This window comes from Oenanthe melanoleuca, chromosome 27, assembly GCF_029582105.1.
Source record: "Oenanthe melanoleuca isolate GR-GAL-2019-014 chromosome 27, OMel1.0, whole genome shotgun sequence".
Taxonomy (NCBI): Eukaryota; Metazoa; Chordata; class Aves; order Passeriformes; family Muscicapidae; genus Oenanthe; species Oenanthe melanoleuca.
Genome location: NC_079360.1, coordinates 5,669,567 through 5,689,995, shown reverse-complemented (window position 1 = coordinate 5,689,995; position 20,429 = coordinate 5,669,567). Strand labels below are relative to the sequence as shown.

The window sequence follows — 20,429 nt, the reverse complement described above, 5'->3', positions numbered from 1 at the left end:
GATCCATCTTTTATTTTTCATTTCCCCCCGCCCCTTTTCCTTGCCCTCCTCCCCCCACTCCCCATTTTCCTCTCTGTCTCTGCTGAAGCTGCTCCTCTCCCTCCGTTCCAAATCTGGGGGGGGGGACCAGAGCTCCCCTTGCCCCAGTTAATCCCAGTTACCACCAGTTCATGTCCCCCCCCGGGGCCATGCTGTAAATATTGGTGTGGTTTGGGTTTATTTTGGGGGGTCAATGCCCCTTTCCCGGGCGGGGGATGGGGCCGTGGGGCCCGGGGTGGGTGCATGGGGGGCCTGGCAGGGCCCCCCCCTTTTTTTTAAGCAGACACGAGCACCAGCAATCCCACGGCACCTCCCTGCAGGGTTCTGTCCCCCCACCCCGTGTCACCCCCCAAAACCCACCCAGTGTCATTGGGCACCCCCAGACCCCCACTCTATTTTGGGGGGGGGGGGGGGGGCTCGAGATTTGTTCTTCCTGTCCCTGGAGAGGAGCTGGGGCTTGGGGACAGAACTTGGGGGTCCCCAGAGAAGGGGCTGGGGGGCTTGGGGGGTTTTCTCTCTAGGGCTGTAATTTAGCCATTTTTTCTCTTCACCCAAATCTCCACAGGGCTGGGGGGGCAGGAGGGGGGGCCCTGCTGCAGATTTGGGGTTTTTAGGGGAGTCCCCACCCCCCCCCCAGGTTTGCTGCTCTCACCACCCCAAATCCAGCCCCCCACAAAGACATTGGGGACCCCCTCGATGCTGAGGGGGAGGTGGGGGCAGCCCCCCCTCGTCCTGGCCTGGGTTTGGGCTGAAAAATCACCATTTTGGGCAAGCTGAGCCCGAAGTGGGGGCAGGGGGTGAACCCCCCCACGGACAATCCCCCCGTGTCCCCCGGGCCCCGAAGAGACCCCAGATGGTGTCCCCATCCCCCCCAGTGTCTGTCTGTCCGTCCCTCTGTCCCCCCTCCCCCTTACCCCAATCCATTTGGGATTTTCCTTTCATTTTCTTCCCAATTTTTAATCGCCGCCCCTCCCAAAATCCCCTAAGGGGAACCCCCCCCATCCCTTTTTTTCTGCTGAATGTACCCAGCACCGTCGTGTTTTAGTGGATGTGTTTTTAGTACAAAAAAAAAAGACAAAAAAAAAAAAAAAAAAAAAAAAAAAAAATTAAACCCCACCTTTTTTTTTCCCCCCCACCTTTTTTTCTGTTAAAAAAAAAAAAAAAGGTAAAAAAAAAAAAAAGAAATAATAAAAAAGAAAAATTCTTACAGCGCCGACAGTTTGGGAGGGGGGGGAAAAGATGTTTGCGCTGCAAGAGAATTCCTGAGTGCATTTTGGCACTGCCACAAAATCCCGGGATCCTTTAGATGGAAGTTCTTGTGAATTACGTTAAAAAAAAAAAAGGCAAAAAAACACCAAAAAAAAAAAAAAAAAAGAATAAAAAAAAAATCATCTTTTTTTTCTAATATTTAAAGAGTGTTTTTGTAGGTTTAAAAAAAAGACAAAAAAAAAAAAGGAAAAAAAAAAAAAGAAAAATAATAATAATCCCGACTCGGAATTTGTACGGCTGAGCGGGATGCGGGGGATGTGTCCCCGGTTTCCCGGTTTGCTTGGGGTTTCTGTTCTTTTTGTTTTGTTTATTTTTGAGTTTTTTGGGGGTTTTTTGGTTTTTTTTCCTTTTTTTTTCTTTTTTTTTTTTTTTTTTTTTTTTTTTTTTTTTTTTTTTTTGTATAATAAAGTGAAAAATAATGTTTCTGTTCTCATGTCATTACTATAAAAAATAAAATTTTAGGAAAAAAAAAAAAAAAAGGACAAGTGTGAGGAGTGTTCTTCCTCCCTTCTGTGGGATCCGCTGTGGGAGGGGATCCCTTGGGGTCAATTTTGGGGTTTGTCACCGGGATCTCGTAGTGGGGTCTGTAGGGATGGGGGGACCACCCGGACAGGTGACCTGAGGAACCGCGGTGTCCCCGGGAGTGCGCGGGGGTTGGGGGTGCGGGGAGGGTCCTGGGGGTGCGGGGTCCTGGGGGTGATTGGTTCTGGGGGTGCGGGATTTGGGGGTGCGGGATTTTAAGGGGTTTTGGGGTCCTGGAGTGCAGGGTCCAGGATTTCAGGGGTGTGGGGTTCTGGGGGTGCGGGGTCCCTGCCGAGGGTTTGGGATTCTGGGTGTGCGGGGTTCTGTGGATACAGGGTTTTGGGGTTGTGGGGCTCTGGGGTTTTGGGGTTCTGTGGATGCGGGGTTTTGGGGTTTTGGGGGTTCGGGGTTCTGGAGATTGGGGATTGCGGGGTTTTGGGTTCTGGGGTCCCTGACGAGGGTTTGGGGTTCTGTGGGTGCGGAGTTTTGGGGTTCTGGGGATTTGGGGTTGCGGGGTTTTGGGTCCGGGGTCCCCGCCGAGCCCCGCCCCATTCAGGCCCCGCCCCATTCAGGCCCCGCCCCATTCAGGCCCCGCCCCATTCAGGCCCCGCCCCCGCCCCGCCCCGCCCCTCCCCCGCGCCTCTGCCCGGGCCCCGCGCGGCGCCGGCGGCTCCGGCCGCTCCCATTGGCCGCCGGCGCTGACGGCGCCTCCCCATTGGCCGGCGCGGCGGGGGCGGGGCCGAGCCGTGCGCGCGCCGGGCGCGCCGCCCCGCCCCTCCCTCACGGCCCTCACCCCCCTCGGCCGCCGCCGCCGCCGGGCGGAGGCTCCGCCAGGCCCGGCCCGGCCCCGCACGGCCCCGCACCGGCCCCGACCATGGCCAGCCGCCGCCGGGCCCCGCGCTGGAGCGGCGGGGGGCGCTGAGCCGGCCCCGCACCGGCCTCGGCCCCGGCGGACTCTCCGCGCCGGTGAGTGACCGCCCGGCCCGGCCCGGCCCGGCCCTGCCCGGCGCTGGGGCCCCGCCGCACCGGAGAGGGAACCGGAGAGGGGCCCGCTGACCCCGGCCCGGGACCCTCCCCGGACCGCCCCGCCCGTGCCCTCCCAGCCCCGGCCCAAGAGGCCCCGGCACCTTCCCTGCGAGCCCCAGGTCCCGAGCCTCCCCTTCCCCCTCAGGCACAGCGCCTGAGGGCCCCCAGGGCCCCCCAGACCTGCTGGGACTCTGGGATCCCATTCCCTCCCCTTCCGATTCCTCAGAGTCCCCACAACCCTCCCTGGGCCCCCCAGCACCATGCGAGACCCTCCCGGCCCTGAGATCTCCCTTCCCCCCAGTTTTCCTGTTCTTCCATCCGCTCCCCAGAGCCCCGGGCCCCTCCCTTGTCTCCCCCAGACCTGGGACATGACAATCGGGGCTCTGCGCCGTTGGGTTCTGGGGGTGTCTGACCACGAGTTCGGGGTTTTTAGACTCTCATTTTGGGGGGGCACACGGTGCTCCCCTCCCTGCCCTGTCCCCCCTCCATCTGCTGCCAGGGAGGGTGATGCAGCAAAACCCGCCCCCTCTGGGAGGGGGCAGTTTGGGGACACCCCGAGTCCCCTGTGCTCCCCGAAAATCCAGAGACAATGGGGGCTGAGATGGGGCTGCTGGGGGGGTTTGACACCTCTGTGCAGGCTGGGAATGTCCCCAGCTGGCCTGAGGACAGCAGGATGGGCACAGGGGACACCCCGCCCTTGGCAGCCAGTGCCCCCAACTCATCTGGGGGGATCCGTGCCAGGCTGGGGAGGGACATCCTTCAGCCCCCCACTTCACTCCTGGAGGGTTTCACCCCGAGACTTTCTCCTGGGGACAATCCCAGTGGGATTTTGGCTGGGAAGGGGGTTGGGAGGGGTCTGCAGGAGGGGGTTCAGGTGCCAGTGAGACCCCCCCGTGCCCCCAGCCCCCCGTGTCCCGTGCTATGAGCGTTCAGCGTGACTTCTCTGCAAGCAGCTGCAAATGAAAATGGAGGATATGTCTTTGTCTGGCCTGGATAACAGCAAACTGGAGGTGAGCTGCCCCCTGCGGGGGTCTGTCTGTCCCCTGGGGTGTGTCCCCCTGTCCCTAACGGCCCCCTGGGCCCCCAGGCCATCGCACACGAGATCTACACGGAGCTGGTGGAGGATGCCTGCCTGGGGCTGTGCTTCGAGGTGCACCGGGCCGTCAAGTGCGGCTACTTCTTCCTGGATGACACAGACCCCGACAGCATGAAGGACTTTGGTGAGCCCCCCACCTCCCCAGAGTGGGGGTGACACTGGTGACAGGGACACAGCCCCAGGGAGGCAGTTCCCACACACAGGGGTTGGGTTTGAGGGGCATCGAACACCCGAATGAGCACCCAACAGTGACCAGACTGTCCCAGAGGGTCAGTGGGGTGTCACTGAACCCCAGAACACGGTGCTGGGGGCACAGCGGGGTGGCAGTGCGGGTGGGAGGTGGCACAGCCCCCCTGGCAGCGCTGCTGCCGGTTTCAGCCCCCCGGGTCCCGCTGGGGCTGTGGGGAGGCTGTGGCAGAGCAGCCTGGGGGGCTCAGGGCGGGGCTGAGCGTGTCCCCCCGCAGAGATCGTGGACCAGCCGGGCGTGGACATCTTCGGGCAGGTGTACAACCAGTGGAAGAACAAGGAGTGCGTGTGCCCCAACTGCAGCCGCAGCATCGCCGCCTCGCGCTTCGCCCCGCACCTGGAGAAGTGCCTGGGCATGGGCCGCAACAGCAGCCGCATCGCCAACCGCAGGTGGGCTGGGCACGGGCGGGGCACCGGGGCACCAGGGACGGGCTGGGGGCACCGGGGCACCAGGGACGGGCTGGGGGGGTCCTGTGGGGATGGGCTGGGGGGGGCACCGAGGAACAAGGGACGGGCTGGGGGGGTCCTGTGGGGATGGGCTGGGGGGGGCACCGAGGAACAAGGGACGGGCTGGGGGGGTGCTGGGGGGACTGGGGGGCACCGAGGAACAAGGGACGGGCTGGGGGGTCCTGTGGGGATGGGCTGGGGGGCTGGGGGGACACCGAGGAACATGGGAGGGGCTGGGGGCACCGAGGAACAAGGGACGGGCTGGGGGGGTCCTGTGGGGACGGGCTGGGGGCACCGAGGCACCAGGGACGGGCTGGGGGCACCGGGGCACCAGGGACGGGCTGGGGGCACCGAGGAACAAGGGACGGGCTGGGGGGGTCCTGTGGGCACGGGCTGGGGGGGCTGGGGGGGCACCGAGGAACAAGGGACGGGCTGGGGGGGTCCTGTGGGGACGGGCTGGGGGCACCGAGGCACCAGGGACGGGCTGGGGGCACCGAGGAACAAGGGACGGGCTGGGGGCACCGAGGCACCAGGGATGGCTGGGGGGCTGGGGGGACACTGAGGAGGTGGGATGGACTGGGGAGACAGGATAGGGGTCCTGTGGGTACACTGAGGCACAAAGGACAGGCTGGGGGTCCCCTGGGGACACTGAGAGCAGTGAGACAGGCTGGGGGCTCCCCGTGGCACACGGGGGGCTGAGGATGGCTGGGTCTCCTCCCTGTGCTGCTGTGGGTTTGGGCACTGATGAGCCTGGGATGCAAATTTGGCATCTGGGTCTCCCCAGTCCTCGCTTTCCATCGTGGGGGTGTCCAGCTTGGTTCTCTTGTTCCTCCTTGCCAGTCTGGGAACCCCGGGTCCTCTGTCCCCCCTTGGGGGGCTGCTGGGGACTCCTGTCTGGATCCTGGGGTGCAGGGGAGGATGGGAGGTGCAGGATGGATCCCGGGGTGCAGGGGAGGATGGGAGGTGCAGGATGGATCCCGGGGTGCAGGATGGATTTTGGGGTGCAGGGTGCAGACCCCAGCCATGATCTCCCTCCCCTCCCCACTCAGGATTGCCAGCAGCAACAACCTGAACAAGTCTGAGAGTGACCAGGAGGACAACGATGACATCAATGACAACGACTGGTCCTATGGCTCTGAGAAGAAAGGTGGGGAGGGGTCCCTGCTGTCCTGAGGGGTGGGGCACACGTCCTGCCTGCCCCCCGACCCTGAACCCCGCCCCTGGGTGGGTGTATGGGGGGTCCCAGCCCTGGGGAGGCCCTGGGCTCGGGGCCACATCCCCTGGAAAAGGTGAAATCTTTATTTTCTGTGTCTGTCCCCACAGCAAAGAAGAGGAAATCAGATAAGGTGAGGGGGTGAGGGGTGCAGGGAGGGCGGGGGGCAGGACACAGGACACCCCCAACTCCCCCTCTCGTTGCAGAACCCCAACTCGCCCCGCAGGTCCAAGTCCCTGAAACACAAAAATGGTGAGGGGGCGGGGCTGCTGCCCCCGGGGTGGGGCTAAAAAACAAGGGAGGGGCTTGTGTGGGCGGGGCACGTGCAGGGGCGGGGTTTAGGGATGGGTGGGGCACGGGTGGGCGGGGCAGCTGCAGTGGGTGGGGTCTGCGGGGAGGCGGTGGCCGTGGGAGGGGCTCTGGGGGTCCCAGGCAGGGACCCCCCCCCACCTTTCCTCCCTGCCAGGCGAGATCGGCGGGAACCCCGATCCCTTCAAGGTGAGCCTGGGGCGGGGGACACGGCTGCCAGTCCCTCCTCTGCCTCCCGGGGGGGTCTGTGGCCCCCAGGAGGGTCCCCCAGCCCTGAGCCTGCTCTCTGCCCCCAGTACAGCAACTCAGCTGGCATCAACTACGAGACGCTGGGCCCCGAGGAGCTGCGGACGCTGCTGACCACGGTGTGGGGCTGGGGGGCACCACAGGGAGGGGACCCCTGGGAGCTCCCACCGGGAATGGGGCAGTGGGACACAGCACTGCGAGACTGGGGGGCCTCAGTGGTGGTGCAGGGGTCACTCACCTGTCCCCCCAAACTCACCTGTGTCCCCCCAAACTCACCTGTGTCACCCCAACACTCACCTGTCCCCCCAAACTCACCTGTGTCCCCCCAAACTCACCTGTCCCCCCAAACTCACCTGTCCCCCCCCAAACTCACCTGTCCCCCCCAAACTCACCTGTCCCCCCCCAAACTCACCTGTCCCCCCAAACTCACCTGTCCCCCCCCAAACTCACCTGTCCCCCCCCCTCACCTGTCCCCCCAAACTCACCTGTCCCCCCCCAAACTCACCTGTCCCCCCCAAACTCACCTGTCCCCCCCCAAACTCACCTGTCCCCCACACTCACCTGTCCCCCCAAACTCACCTGTCCCCCCCAAACTCACCTGTCCCTTCCCTCTCCAGCAATGCGGGGTCATCTCCGAACACACCAAGAAGATGTGCACCAGGTGAGGCCGGGCCCTGCTCACTCTGGGGGTCCCCCAGGGTCCCCAGCGTGCCCCCAAGCCCGTGGGAGGGGGCGTCCCCCCTCAGTGCCGTGTGTGTCCCCAGGTCCCTGCGGTGTCCCCAGCACACGGATGAGCAGCGCAGGGCAGTCCGTGTTTACCTCCTCGGGCCCTCGGCGTAAGTGGAGCAGGCTGGGGGTCCCTGGGGTTCCTGGGGGTTCCCTGGGGGGTCCCTGGGGGGGTCCCTGGGGGTCTCTGTGCCATGGGACAGGGGCTGGGGGGGCTGCATGGGGTGCTCAGGGGGGGCTGGGGCCCAGGGCTGGGATTTGTTGGGATTTGTGGTGGGGCTGGGCTGAGCCCCTGGGCGCCCCCCTGGCATCTGGGGGGTCTCTGTGCCCACCACCCCCTGTGGCACTGGGCAGGTCCCTGCCCGAGGCCGAGGGCAGCGTGGAGAGCGACAGCTTCGAGGTGGCCGAGAGCCAGGCGCTGATGAGCCGCCTGCAGTGGGACGGCGCCTCCGACATCTCCCCCTCCGACTCGGCCTCCTCCAAAGCCAGTGAGTGACTGGGGCTGGGGGCCTGGGGCACCCCGGGGCAAGGGCATCCTTGAGGGGTGAATCCTGGGGCACAGACCCCCTGAGGAGCAGATCCTGGGGGACAGACCCTCTGAGGGGTGAATCCTGGGGCACAGACCCCCTGAGAGGTGAATCCTGGGGCGCAGACCCTCTGAGGGGCAGATCCTGGGGGACAGACCCTCTGAGGGGCAGATCCTGGGGTACAGACCCCCTGAGGGGTGAATCCTGGGGCACAGACCCCCTGAGGGGTGAATCCTGGGGCACAGACCCCCTGCGAGGTGAATCCTGGGGGACAGACCCTCTGAGGGGCAGATCCTGGGGTACAGACCTCTCTGAGGGGTGAACCCTGGGGCACAGATCCCTGAGGAACAAAATCCTGGGGCACAGACCCCTCTGAGGGACAAAACTGGCTGTTGTGGCATCTCCCAGTACATGAGGGGTTGAACAGTCAGTGGCTCCAAAGCCTGGAGCACCTTGTCCCCCACCTGGAAGGGGAGGAACATTTTGGGGTACATTTTCTTGGGTGTTGACCAGAGTCAATCCCCTGATTTTGGAGCCCATCTCCCCCCTGAGCCCCCCATCTCCTCTTCCCCCCTGCCCAGGTACAAACAACTCCGAGTCCCGCAAGACCAAGAAGAAGAAGCCGCACCTGGGGCTGGTGAGCGGCGCCCCCGGGCTCGGCTCCAGCAAGAAGAAGAAGCCCAAGCCCCCCGCCCCCCACACCCCCAGCATCTACGACGACATCAACTGAGCCCCAGGGAGCTGGGGAGGGGCAGGACGGACAGAGGGACGGACAGAGGGACGGACAGGGGCGGGGCCAGCCCCCGGCACCACACAGAGAACTTGTCACTGCTGGAGTGGGGCTGGGTTTGGGGAGCCCCCATTAGTGCCCCCCTTCCTGCCCCCTGCCCCGGTGCCTCTATTTATTCTGTGACAGTTTTTGTACCTGGGGCTCCCGTGGGGCGTCTCCCTCGGACATGGGGGTACAGCCCCCCCCCCTTTCCCTCCCAGCACCCCCAAAACCCCCACACCCACTCCTCACTTACCCCAATGGGGTGGGGGGCACCTGGTCACCCTGGGCAGGTCGGGCCTGGGTCAGGGGGTTGTAAATCCCCCCTGCCCTGGGGTTCTGGGCTGAGCCCCCCCTCTGGGGCTGCCCCCCTCCCTGCCCCGGGCTGGCTCAGGAGGGGGGGTCCCACTGCAGGGGCTGTTTCCCACTCAGAGGACAAGTGGGCACCCCCTGACCCCCAAATCTGTCCAGCTGTGCCTGCATGCAGCTGTTGGGGGTCCTGGGGGCTGCCAGTGCCCGCACAGGGGGGTCACAGGGGGCTGCATGCTGCATCCTTCATGTTTGGGGCTGTTTGGGGGTGGGTCTGGGGGTGGGGGGAGCTGCTGTGACCATCCCTGTGCCAAACTGTTTGGGGAGGGGGACCCCAACCTGCCAGGGACCTCTGGGAATGCAGCACAGCTGGGGGGGGAGCACAGCCCGGCTCCAGCACAGAGCCCCCCCCCCTTCCTCGTGTCCCCAGGGCAGCTCCACACCCCCTGCTGGGGCCCTGCTGCTCCCTCGGGGGGTCACTGGGGCCCCCCATAGCTCTGCTGTTGTTTGGGGGGGCCGGTGGGGGGGACAGGTCCCTCTGCCTGGATCCAGCTCAGCCCTGCCCTAGGCCCCCTCCCCTCCTGCTCCCCATCGCAGGGGCAGCGTTGGCTCCGTCCCCTCTGCTGTCCCCTCCCGTGGCTGGCTGCCCCCATCTGGCCATATGTCCCCGGGGGGTCTGTCTGTGCCCCCACCCCGCTGCCCTGGCCCGTCCTCTCGCTGGGACTCACGAATTATGGTGCTCTCGACTCTGGATTCACTATTGTTTTCAAACTGCTGCTAAAGGCTGGGCTGGGGGGGTCCTGCAGAGCCCCGGGCACCTCAGAACTGCATGGGGACCCCCGTGTGCTCCCTCCTGCTGGGGCTGGGGGGCTCTGGCCACCGGGGCACGCTGAGCTGGCCTTCGTGTGCCCCGGGGCCCTGGACGGGGCTGTGGGCACCCAAAAACCCGGGGGAGCGCCCCAACCTGCCTGGGGGGGCACGGCGAGCTGGAGGGGTGCGGGGGGGGGGGGGCAGCCTGAGCCCCTTCAGCTGCGGGAGAGGAGCTGCAATTTGGGGTCCAGGGGGGCTTGGGGGGCTCAGACCCTCCCTGTGACCCCCCCAGGTCGGTGTCCTCGCCCCCCCCCCGGTGTTTCTGCGTGTCCCCCCCGCGGGGGAGCTGAGCCCTTGTGAGGTCTGTGTGTCCCGTGCGTGGGTTGTGGCTGCCCCTGTAAATAAAACTGCATCTTGACTTGGTATCTCTGGCATTAATTATGGCTCATTAATTATGGCTCATTAATTAAGCAGGGCCTTTACCCCCCCCCCCCCCAGACTCCATTCACCACAGGTGGGGCTGGATTTATTACCCCCAAAAGTGTGGGAGGGAGGGAGCAGCCCCCAGGGCAGGAAGGCAACCACTGGGGTGACTTGACACCTTTTATTTGCTTTAAAAAGTCCTTTTTTTGGGGCTTGGGAAGAAGCCACGGCCCATTCCAGCGCTGTCCCACTCCCCCAGAGCTGGGATTGGGGCTGGAGTTTGGGGAGGGGGCACAGCCCGTTTTTGGGGGGTAAAGTCCGGCAGCAGGGCTGGGACGCGCGTGGTGGCTCCGGTCACAGAGCGAGGACAGGGACACGGGGCCCAGGGACACCGAGGTGCCCCCCCAGCCTCAGCCCGCCTGCCCGTACACCCCGAAGGCCAGGAAGGTGACCAGCACGGTGACACCGATCAGGGACACGGTGGCCGGCGCCGTGAAGAGCTGCCGGTAGTTGATGCGGAAATACCAGCCCAGCGCCAGCACCACCATCACCGTGGGCACCATGAGCGTCCCCCCGGCCAGCGGCAGCGCGGGGGCGGCGGCGCCGGGGCCGGGCTCGGGCAGGGCGGGGGCGGCCGCGCCGCCCCCCCGGGAGCGGTGACAATGGATGACACAGTTGTCGGTGATGCGCAGAGAGCGCAGCGTCCGCGCCTGGTCCTGCAGCAGCTGCCCGCGGTAGATGAGCTTCATCTGGCTCTCCTGGCCCGGGAAGCATTTGCTGCGGGAGGAGGGACAGCGTGGAGCTGGCAGAGAGGCGCTCGTGGCGTGGAAACCCCCCAGTGCTCCACGGGGAGGGGACAGCGATGGCACTGCCACCGCGCCACCGCCGCCGCTTTCAAACTTCTCGTTTTCAAGACCACACCCCTCGGTATTTTTGGCACAGCCAAAAATAAAACCACAGGCTTAAATAAAATAATAAAACCACAGGCTTTTATCTCAAGAGGGATAAAAGCCCTCCCCCGTATGTGGGAGGGGGCAGTTTGCTGCAGGGGGGCACAGCCAGGCCGGCCCCGTCCCTCGGGACTCACCTCTTGAGAATCCCCACGGTGTCCTCGGGCCGGGCCACCGCCACCTCCTCGGTGTCGTTGAGGAACTTGAGGCGGATCTTGATGAGGCCGGGGCACGCGTCCCCCGCCCCGGGGGCGCCGGGCTCGGCGGCGCTTTGGGACAAGCTCCGGGCGAGCTCCGGGCCGGGACCCGGGGGGCTCCCGCTGTCCCCCCGAGCCGCCGCCCCCTCTTCCTCCTCTGCCTTCTCCTCCGCGTTCTCGGGGCTCCCGGGGGGCTCCGGAGCCTCGGCCGCCCCCGCGGGCCCCGCGTAGGGCGGGAGGGGCCCGAGGCGGATGACGGCCGCGTCCCCGGTGCCCAGGAGCTGGCTGCTGCCATCGGCCACGTACGTGGAGAGCCAGGCCAGCACCAGCGCCAGCAGCAGCACGGCCAGCCCGGCCACCAGCGTCACCTCGTCCCCCAGCCCCACGATGAGGGGCGCGGCCGGGGGCTCCATCTGCGCCACCCCCGCGCTTACCCCCGCCTGGACCTCCCGGTGCCCGGTGTCACCGAGCCGTGCGGGGACCCCGGCGCTGCCGCGGTGCCACCTTGGGGCTCACGACAGGGACGCCGCGGGGACGGGAGCTCCTCGCTCGCTGCGGGTTTTCCTCCTGGCTGCCGAGGCACCGAAGCGGCAGCGCTGCGCTCACGGGCCCGGGCCCGGCGGAGGCTCCCGGAGGGTCCCGCAGCCCCTCGGTGCCCAGCGGGGCAGGCTCAGGCCATCCCCGACCTGCGCGGAGCAGAGCGGCGCGGTCAGCGCGGCCCGCCGGGAGGAACCGGGGCAGTCGCTGCCCGTGCCCGGGGGGTCCCTACCGGGCCCCGTGTGTCCCGGGGGTCTCTACCGGCCCGGGGGTGCCGCTGTGTCCCTGGCAGCCCCGCCGTCCCCTCCACCCCCGGGTGTCTCGGGGTGTCCCCGCCATCCCCGGGGGTCCCGGTGCCCCCTTCCCCCCCACTCACCGCCTCCCGCCGCCGCCGCCCGCGCGCCGGAAGCGCCACGTCACAGAGCGCCGCCGCCAGGGGGCGGGAGCGGCCGCGGGCGCGCGGGGATCACGTCACTGTCACGCCCAGTGGGCGGGGTTAAGGGAGGCGGAGCTATGTGGACACGCCCCGAGTGGGCGGGGATGGGAATGGGAGGGGTTAATGTGGTGGGCGGGGTCACGGGCAGAGGGGCGGGGCCGAGGGAACATCGTGGGAACCCCCGGGCTGACCCCCCCCCCACGGGGACCTGGGCGGGACCGGACACTCCGGACACCCCGGACACTCCGGACACCCTGGACACTCCGGACACTCCGGACACTCCGGACACTCCGGACACCGCCGGACACTCCGGACACCCTGGACACTCCGGACACTCCGGACACCCCGGACACTCCGGACACCCTGGACACTCCGGACACTCCGGACACCCTGGACACTCCGGACACTCCGGACACTCCGGACACCCCCGGACACTCCGGACACTCCGGACAGCTCCGGACAGCCCGGACACCCCCGGACACCGCTCGGACACCTCCGGACACTCCGGACACCGCCGGACACTCCGGACACTCCGGACACTCCGGACACTCCGGACACCCTGGACACTCCGGACACTCCGGACACCCCCGGACACCGCCGGACACCCCGGACACCTCGCGGCTGTCACCCCCCACGGCCCCCACATCCTCCATCTGTCCCCTCCCCGCCCCCTGTGACCCCCTGGCTCTGTGCCCCCTCATCCCCTGTGCCACCCCCGTCCCTGTCCCCACAGCCCAATGGCCCCACAGCAGCTGCCATCGCCCACCCTGGTCCCACAGCGACAAAGACGCCTCATGAGCCACCTCTGCCACGTCCTTTATTGTCACCAGGGCACGGGGGGGACGCAGCAAGCGGACACGGAGGGGACACCAGCGGGGACACCAGCGGGGACACGCGGTGCCCTCAGGAGATGAGCCCCTCGATGGGCAGCTGCAGGTAGCGGCGCAGGGGCGGTGGCAGTGCCAGCCTGGGGACAGCGCTGTGGCAGCGCGCGCCCAGGTGCCGCCGGATGGCCACACGCGCCAGGTGCTGCAGCCGCCGCGGCCGCCCCGCCATGAGCACGGCGGAGGCGTAGAACTCCCGGTGCTCCTGCACGGGGACACGGGGCACGGGCTGGGGCTGGGGCACAGCCCAGGACACCCCGGGACAGCCTAGGACACCTCAGGACATTTCAGGACACCCCAGAACACTCCAGCACAGCCCAGGACACCCCAGAACACCCCAGGACACCTCAGGACACCCCAGGACATCCCAGGACATTCATGGACACCCCAGCACACCTCAGGACACCCCAGGACACCCCAGGACACTCCAGCACATCCCAGGACACCCCAGGACATCCCTGGACACTCCAGCACATCCCAGGACACCCCAGGACACTTCAGGACATCCCAGGACACCCCAGCACACCCCTTACCTCCCACAGCTCGGGGGGCACGGCCTCCACCCAGCTTTCAGCGGGGGGCACACGGTCGTAGGCGTTGAGCATCAGCTCCAGCGCCGGCGGGTGCTGGCAGCACAGCCTGAGCATCTGCCAGCAGAGCCGCGTCACCGCTGTGACCCCGCGCTGCCACCCCCGTGCCCCCGCGTCCCCGTGCCCACCTTGGGCTGCGCGGGCGGCGCTCCGTGGTCGAGCAGCAGCGCGATGGTTTCCTCGGGCCGCTGCCGGCGGTACTCGGGCACGGCGCGCACGGCGCAGTCCATGGGGGTGTCGCCGGCGCCGTTGGGGACGGTGGCGTCGGCGCCGTGGCGCAGCAGCAGCCGGGCCATGGCGGGGTGCCCGTTGGCACAGGCGTTGTGCAGCGGCGTGTGGCCCTTGCGCCCCGCGGCCCCGGGCTCGGCGCCGGCCGCCAGCAGCCGCTCGGCCACCAGCACGAACCGCTCGGCGTCCTCGGGGCGCTCGGCGGCGGCGGCCGCCGCGTTCAGCGGGGTCTCGCCCTGGCGGGTGCGCCGGGAGGGGTCGGCGCCGTGGTGCAGGTACAGCTCCACGTGGGCCACCAGCCCCTGGCGCGCGGCCACGTGCAGCGCTGTCACCTGCCGCTCGCGCGTGCCCAGGTTCACCTGCGCGCCGTGCGCCAGCAGCAGCTCCGCACACCTGGAGCGCGTGGAAACGGTGAGGGGACGCTTCGGGGAGACGCGAGCAGGACACGCCAGGGAGGTGTGGCTGCCGTGGGACACCCCGGGGACCCTCCCAGGACACCCCAGATTGCGCGGGTGGGGCAGGAGCGAGGATTTCGGGGGCGGGGTCTCTCCCGCAGGCGCCCCCCGTACCTGAGGCTGTGCGGCGCCGTGCAGAGGTGCAGCGGGGCCGAGCCGTCGGCGCTCAGCACGTTGGGGTCGGCGCCGAAGGCCAGGAGCAGGCGGGCGCAGTTGGGGTGGGGGGCGGCCGCGCTGTCGTGCAGGGGGGCCCGGCCCCCCACCACCGCGTCCACGGCCGCCCCCCGCAGCAGCAGGTGCCGCGCACAGTCCTCGTAGCCGCGGGCGGCGGCGATGCGCAGGGCCGAGGTGTGCTGGCGGCGGGGGCTCAGCACCCACAGCCCTGCGGGGGTCAGGGGGGCTGCCGGAGAGCCCACCCACCCCTGGACCCCCCCCTCACCTGCACCCACAGCCCTGCGGGGGTCAGGGGGGCTGCCGGAGAGCCCACCCACCCCTGGACCCCCCCTCACCTGCACCCACAGCCCTGCGGGGTCAGCGGGGCATGTTGGACAGCCCACCCACCCTGGACCCCCACTCCCACCACAGCCCTGCCGGAGGTGCGGGGAGCAGCGCCCACCCTCGGGGGCACCCCACGCATCCACCCTGCCCCAGACCCCCCAGTTCCCCTCAAACTGGGGCAGGAAGGACCCCCAGCGCCCCCCAGCCCCGTACCCTGCTCCGGTGACCACACCAGCTCCTCGCTGACCATCTCCAGCACCAAATTCGCCGTGGCCTCGTCCCTGAAGATGTTCTGGACGCGGGGCAGGTCCCCGGCGTAGAGCGCGTTGTGCACGGCGGGGTCGCGGCAGAGCTGGCGCCGCCGGGGGGGGCTCGGGGGGGCGCGGGCGGGGGGCGCGGGCAGGGGGCGGCGCGGGGCCGGGGGCCGGGACAGCGCTCGCCGCCGATCCTCCCGCTCCAGCAGCTCCCGCTGCAGCCGCAGCGAGCGCAGCGCCGAGGAGCTGAAGGGGAAGGTCTCGTGGGCCATGAGGGGGACTGGGGGGTCTGGGGGATCGGGGGGTCTGGGGGATCAGGGGGACAGCGACCGGCGCCCTGTGCCTGGGGGGTTATAAATAGGGCCGTGCCCCACACACGGATGTGGAATCAAATCCCAGAGCCAGGGGCCCTATAAATAACTCCTGGGTGGTAAACAGAGTCACGGGGCGCTGGGGAGTTTAACCTGTTGGTGGGTGCGAGGTGGGGAGGGATCTGGGGACCCCCCACCCCAATCCTGTGGGGCTGTGAGACCCTGGGGGGAATGGCCCCTCCTGCCCAGGGACCCCCGGGAAGGGACAGAGGGGTGACACACAGGTGATGCACAAACGAAACAGCCTTTAATGCAGGTTTGGGAGTGAGAGGGGTCAGTGTGGCCCCAGCAGTGGGGACAGTGCTGGGGCCGTGTCCCTCCCCAGATCTCAGCTCCACCACAGACACGCAGACAGAAGCAGGTGGGTGACAGGTGTGTCACCTGCTCCTGGGCACTGTCACCCCCAGCCCCTGTACTGGGCTCAGCCGCAGTCAACCTGAGCTGGGGCTGAGAAGAAATCCTCGGGCAGCTCTCCCAGGAGCCCGTCCAGGTCATCTGCAGGGATGGGATCCCTGAGTTTTGTGTGTGGGACTGTGGAACTGCTCAGGGTGGGAACCAGGCCCTGTTTCCCACAGCACAGGGAGCTTTCCCTCCCCTCCCAGCGTGGCTCTGACTCACCCATGTCACACCCACCAGCTCCCACCGGCTCCTCCCAGCTGGGACCAGAGCTCGGTGGGCGCAGGGAGAAGCCCCCAGGGTGCTGCTCTGCACTGTGTCCGCTTGTCCTCGACTGTCCCCAGTCCTCAGGAACAGGGACACCCTTGGGGGGCTGTGCAGGGGGGTCTGAGATCAGCTCAGGGACCTGCAAAACACAGTGGGGATGAATAATTGGGGGATTTTTCCATTCCTTCCCCCTCCTCTCGGGGGTGCCCGCAGCCCAGACCCCCTTGGGGGTCCCAGCAGCCCCCCAGGGCCACCAGCAGCGTCCCCCCTCACCTGGCGGGGGGAGCAGCCCTCGGGCTCGGGCTGGAAGATCCGGAGGAGGTTGTTGGGGGTCACGTTGAGGTAGTGGTTGCGGTGGGAGGGGGAGAAGACCCCGACCTGCAGGGAGGGCAGAGCGAGGGGCAGAGCCAGCTCCAGCTCTCAGCTGCAGAGCAGCTCCTGCACAGAGCCCCAAATTACAGATCCCCATTTAGGGCAATTTTAGGATGAAAGGTGAGATTTTAGGAACAGCTGAGAATGCAAAACCATGGGAGATCCTTTTCTTGTTTTTATACTTGCAGTCTCAGGGTGCTGTGGAATGGGAATGCAACTAATTCCCCTTATCCCCTTATCCCAACACTCACATTCAGAGTTCCAGGGGCTGGGAATGGGATGGGTGATCCTGCACCACCACCCCAGCACCCCCCACACCCCATCCCCTGGGATGAGACCCCCCAGCCCCAGCTCTGCTCACCTGCCTCAGGAGCAGCACGGCGCCGGCGCGGAGCTCGCTCTGCCTCTGCTCCAGCAGCAGCCTGTGCAGCGTGCCCTGCATCTCCCCTGCAACCAGCACGGCTCCCTGAGCCCAGGAGCAGCAGCAGCAGCCCCTGGGCCACAGGGACAGCCCCTCTCACCTGTGGGGTCCCGGAACACGGCGCCAGCCCCAGCACTGCTCCTGGTCAGGGCCTTGATCATCACGGCCATGCTGGGAACTTTGTTTTTTGGGAGCTGCTTCAGGGCTGCCTGCACAGCACAAGGGGGATTTTGGGGTAACCCCGAGCAGGGCTGGGAGCTGAACCCCGTGATCCTCGTGGGTCCCTTCCCGAGTGGGTGTTCCAGGATTCTGTCACTCGTGGGGTGTGGGTGTCTGTGCTCAGCCCCCTCCCCACAGACCCCCAGCCCTCAAAGCAGCTCCAGGGGGTAGGGAAGAGCAGGAGGTGGATGCTGGGCCGCCCTCACCTTGCGGAGCACCATGACCACGCTGTAGGTGTGCAGGAAGCAGCTGGGGTCCCTCTCATCCAGCCCCAGCTCTGTCTTCATGGCCAGCCAGGGCCCCCTCCCAAAATCCTCCTCCGCGGGCAGCGGGGAGCTGGGCAGTGCCTGGGGCAGGGACAGCCACGGTCACGGAGCCCCAGGGCTCCCTCCCCGCCCAGCATCCCGCTCTGGGGGATTCCCAGAGCCCCCAGTGGGATCTGCTGGAGCAGGGGTGGGGAGGGGGGTTACCTGAGCCCGCGGCTTCGCCACGGCCCCGTGAGCCGGAGTTTGGGGGGCAGACACCAGGATCTCCTCCAGCAGCTTCCCAGAGTGCTTGTGGGACAGGGAGAGATGTCCAGGGATCTGCCTGGATTCATCAGCTGCTCCCATCCCACCCTATCCCACTCCCATCCCCACCCACTGCATTCCGTCCCCATCTCTGTCACATCCTTACCCCTGCTCTCCTGCTGTCCCCATTGCCATCCAATTCCACCCTCATCTCTATCCATCCCCATTCTCGTTCTCATCCTCATCCCCATCCCCATTATTCCTATCCCATTCCCATCCCCATCTCCATTGCTTCCCATTCCCATTCCCACCCCATCCCCATCCCCATTATTCCTATCCCATTTCCATTATCCCATCTCCATCCCCATTCCCAGCCCCATCTGAATTATACCTATCCCGTTCCCATTATCCCATTCCCATCCCCATCCCTATTCCCATCCCCATCCCATTCCCATTATGCCATTCTCATTATCCCATCCCCATCCCATTCCCATTATCCCATCCCCACCCCCATTATCCCATTCCCATCCCATCTCCATTACCCCATTATCCCATCCCATTCCCATTATCCCATTCCCATTATCCCATCCCCATTACCCCATTATCCCATTCCCATTATCCCATTCCCATTACCCCATTATCCCATCCCCATTACCCCATTATCCCATTCCCATTCCCATTATCCCATTCCCATTATCCCATCCCCATCCCCATTACCCCATCGCCATTATCCCATTACCCCATTCCCATTATCCCATCCCCTTTATCCCATCCCCATCCCCATTACCCCATCCCCATTATCCCATCCCCATTACCCCATTACCCCATCCCCATTATCCCATCCCCATTATCCCATCCCCATTCCCATTACCCCATTCCCTTTATCCCATCCCCATCCCCATTACCCCATTCCCATTCCCCCATCCCCTTTATCCCATCCCCATTCCCATTACCCCATTCCCATTATCCCATTCCCATTACCCCATTCCCATTACCCCATCCCCATTATCCCATTACCCCATTCCCATTATCCCTATCCCATTATCCCATCACCATCCCCTTTATCCCATCCCCATTACCCCATTCCCATTATCCCATCCCCATTATCCCATCCCTATTACCCCATTACCCCATCCCCATCCCCTTTATCCCATCCCCATTACCCCATTACCCCATTCCCATTATCCCATTCCCATTATCCCATCCCCATTCCCATTACCCCATCCCCATCTCCCCATGCCCACCTGCTGGGGCAGGAGCCCTGCTGGCCCCGGGAAGCGCCGGCTCTCCCTGCCCGGGGGGGCTCGGGGCCGGCTGCGGGGGGCTTTGCTGGCCGCTGTCACCAGCTGCACCAGGTGGTTGGTGACCACGGGGGGGTTCGGGGGGCCGGGGGGCTGCTGGAGCACAGGCCTGGGAGGCTCCATGGGGGGGCCCGAGGCGGGTCTGGGGGCTCCAGCCCCGGCCGTGCTGGGCCGCAGCACCAGTTTGGGACTGGGGAGGGGGCCCTGCAGCCCCCCAGAGCCGGGGAGCGGCTCCTCTGCCACCCTCAGCTTTTTGGGGATCCCGCATTCCGGGGCGTTCTCCTTCCCTGGCGGCTTCTGGCGGTGCCTGGGCGGCACTGGGGCCACCCCCGGCCCCCCGGGCCCCTCCAGCTCCCTGCAGGCAGCCAGGAAAAGGTCATTGTCCAGCTCATCTTGGGGGGCTGCTCCCCACAGCGCGGGGGGCCGGAGTCCCACGGGATGGTCACTCTGCCCGGCGAGGGGCCGGAGGGTGGGGGCTGTACTGGGATGGGCTGTACTGGGATAGGTTTCACTGAGATGGGGGTCACTGGGAGGAACTGGGGTGACGCTGGCTGAGGAATGCCTGGGGATCACAAACTGGTTTTCTGCATCTTCCACAGCGGAGAGGAAATCCTGTGGGCAATAAAGAGCGGCGATGCAAAGGGCTCCGTGTGCTCCCCGGAATCACCCGGGGTCCCTCTGCGGTCATCGCGGCTCCCTCACCTCGTCCTCCAGCTCCCCGTCCGTCCCAAAAAGCTTCTGGAAGTGGCAGGACTGCGGGAAAAGGGGGAAAATGGGTCTGGGAGGGACACACCGAGCTGGGGCCCGCGGTGGGCCCGGAGCTCTCCGCCCCGCCGCGGGGTCAGCGCAGGCCGCGGACGGGCCCCGCACCGCGCCGGGGCACCGCGGAGATCCCTTCGAGGGGGCTCCCCGCCCCGCCCGGAGACCCCCGACCTGCCCCAGGGACCCCCACCCCGAACCGGTCCCCCCGGCCCCGTTACCATGGCAGCGGCGCGACCCCGGCCCGGCCCCGGAGGCGGAAGCGGCGGGGCCGGGACTCGAACCCGCGGCCCCGGGGGAAGGGGCGGAACTTCCCCTGCGGCGCCGCGCGCCGCCTGGCGGCGGGCAGGAACCGCGGCCGCGCCCCTTAAAGGGCCACGCACCCGCTTTTCCCCGCGCTGTCACACGTGCCCCCGCGTGTGCCCGCGCGTCACCCGGCCGGGTGACTCAGCGCGGCCCCGGCCCGGCGTGATTCATCCCCGCAGCCCCGGGATGTGACCCCCCCAGCCCGTGTGCTGCACCCACACACGGTGGGCAGGGGCACGGACATTTGTGTGACACTGCACACCCATTCACACACGTGTGACACTGCACACTCAGTCACACACGTGTGACACTGCACACACACATTTCTGCTGTGTTACACACCCATTCACACACGTGTCATGTTGCACACCCATTCACACACGTGTGACATTTCACACACGCATTTCTGCTCTGTTACACACCCAGTCACACACGTGTCACGTTGCACACCCATTCACACACGCGTGACATTGCACACACACACGTGTCATTGCACACCCAT

The 20,429-nt window shown here is 66.3% G+C and overlaps 4 protein-coding genes across 6 annotated transcripts; 1 reads left to right on the top strand and 3 right to left on the bottom strand.

Moving 5' to 3' along the window:
* Positions 1-2,618: 2,618 nt before the first annotated feature.
* On the top strand, positions 2,619-9,979 carry ATXN7L3 (ataxin 7 like 3). Of its 3 annotated transcripts, none has more exons than XM_056512010.1 (13): positions 2,619-2,796; positions 3,810-3,866; positions 3,944-4,076; positions 4,417-4,588; positions 5,695-5,792; positions 5,969-5,991; positions 6,065-6,110; positions 6,325-6,356; positions 6,464-6,532; positions 7,031-7,074; positions 7,178-7,249; positions 7,494-7,627; positions 8,248-9,979. In XM_056512010.1, exons 2-13 carry the CDS (start codon positions 3,816-3,818, stop codon positions 8,394-8,396), a joined length of 1,023 nt encoding a protein of 340 aa, XP_056367985.1. In that variant the 5' UTR covers positions 2,619-2,796; positions 3,810-3,815; the 3' UTR covers positions 8,397-9,979. The 3 variants fall into 3 exon arrangements, with proteins under 3 accessions (XP_056367985.1, XP_056367986.1, XP_056367984.1); XM_056512011.1 differs by having other exon boundaries at positions 3,807-3,866; XM_056512009.1 differs by having other exon boundaries at positions 3,760-3,866.
* A 165-nt stretch (positions 9,980-10,144) lies between these two features.
* TMUB2 (transmembrane and ubiquitin like domain containing 2) lies at positions 10,145-12,120 on the bottom strand. The gene is made up of 3 exons (XM_056512012.1): positions 12,038-12,120; positions 11,065-11,810; positions 10,145-10,754 (listed from the first exon to the last, which is right to left on the bottom strand). Exons 2-3 carry the CDS (start codon positions 11,535-11,537, stop codon positions 10,388-10,390), a joined length of 840 nt encoding a protein of 279 aa, XP_056367987.1. The 5' UTR covers positions 11,538-11,810; positions 12,038-12,120; the 3' UTR covers positions 10,145-10,387.
* A 777-nt stretch (positions 12,121-12,897) lies between these two features.
* ASB16 (ankyrin repeat and SOCS box containing 16) lies at positions 12,898-15,509 on the bottom strand. Its single transcript, XM_056512007.1, has 5 exons — positions 14,966-15,509; positions 14,369-14,636; positions 13,700-14,192; positions 13,515-13,628; positions 12,898-13,186 (listed from the first exon to the last, which is right to left on the bottom strand). Exons 1-5 carry the CDS (start codon positions 15,276-15,278, stop codon positions 13,001-13,003), a joined length of 1,374 nt encoding a protein of 457 aa, XP_056367982.1. The 5' UTR covers positions 15,279-15,509; the 3' UTR covers positions 12,898-13,000.
* A 93-nt stretch (positions 15,510-15,602) lies between these two features.
* On the bottom strand, positions 15,603-19,999 carry HROB (homologous recombination factor with OB-fold). Its single transcript, XM_056512008.1, has 10 exons — positions 19,843-19,999; positions 19,565-19,615; positions 18,806-19,474; positions 17,523-17,606; positions 17,259-17,399; positions 16,934-17,042; positions 16,774-16,859; positions 16,314-16,418; positions 15,996-16,179; positions 15,603-15,872 (listed from the first exon to the last, which is right to left on the bottom strand). Exons 1-10 carry the CDS (start codon positions 19,843-19,845, stop codon positions 15,799-15,801), a joined length of 1,506 nt encoding a protein of 501 aa, XP_056367983.1. The 5' UTR covers positions 19,846-19,999; the 3' UTR covers positions 15,603-15,798.
* Positions 20,000-20,429: the final 430 nt, after the last annotated feature.

Coding starts and splice junctions, on each gene's coding strand:
- ASB16 (XM_056512007.1), bottom strand. CDS start 15,278: ATGGCCCACGAGACCTTCCCCTTCAGCTCCTCGGCGCTGCGCTCGCTG. Junction 14,637..14,965: donor GGTGTGGTCACCGGAGCAGG/GTACGGGGCTGG, acceptor TGACCCCCGCAG/GGCTGTGGGTGCTGAGCCCC. Junction 13,187..13,514: donor TGCCCCCCGAGCTGTGGGAG/GTAAGGGGTGTG, acceptor GTCCCCGTGCAG/GAGCACCGGGAGTTCTACGC.
- TMUB2 (XM_056512012.1), bottom strand. CDS start 11,537: ATGGAGCCCCCGGCCGCGCCCCTCATCGTGGGGCTGGGGGACGAGGTG. Junction 10,755..11,064: donor ACCGTGGGGATTCTCAAGAG/GTGAGTCCCGAG, acceptor CTCCTCCCGCAG/CAAATGCTTCCCGGGCCAGG.
- ATXN7L3 (XM_056512010.1), top strand. CDS start 3,816: ATGAAAATGGAGGATATGTCTTTGTCTGGCCTGGATAACAGCAAACTG. Junction 7,075..7,177: donor ACCAAGAAGATGTGCACCAG/GTGAGGCCGGGC, acceptor GTGTGTCCCCAG/GTCCCTGCGGTGTCCCCAGC. Junction 7,628..8,247: donor CTCGGCCTCCTCCAAAGCCA/GTGAGTGACTGG, acceptor CCCCCTGCCCAG/GTACAAACAACTCCGAGTCC.
- HROB (XM_056512008.1), bottom strand. Junction 17,607..18,805: donor CAGGGCTCCTGCCCCAGCAG/GTGGGCATGGGG, acceptor CTGTCCCACAAG/CACTCTGGGAAGCTGCTGGA. Junction 17,400..17,522: donor TGGCGAAGCCGCGGGCTCAG/GTAACCCCCCTC, acceptor TCCCTGCCCCAG/GCACTGCCCAGCTCCCCGCT.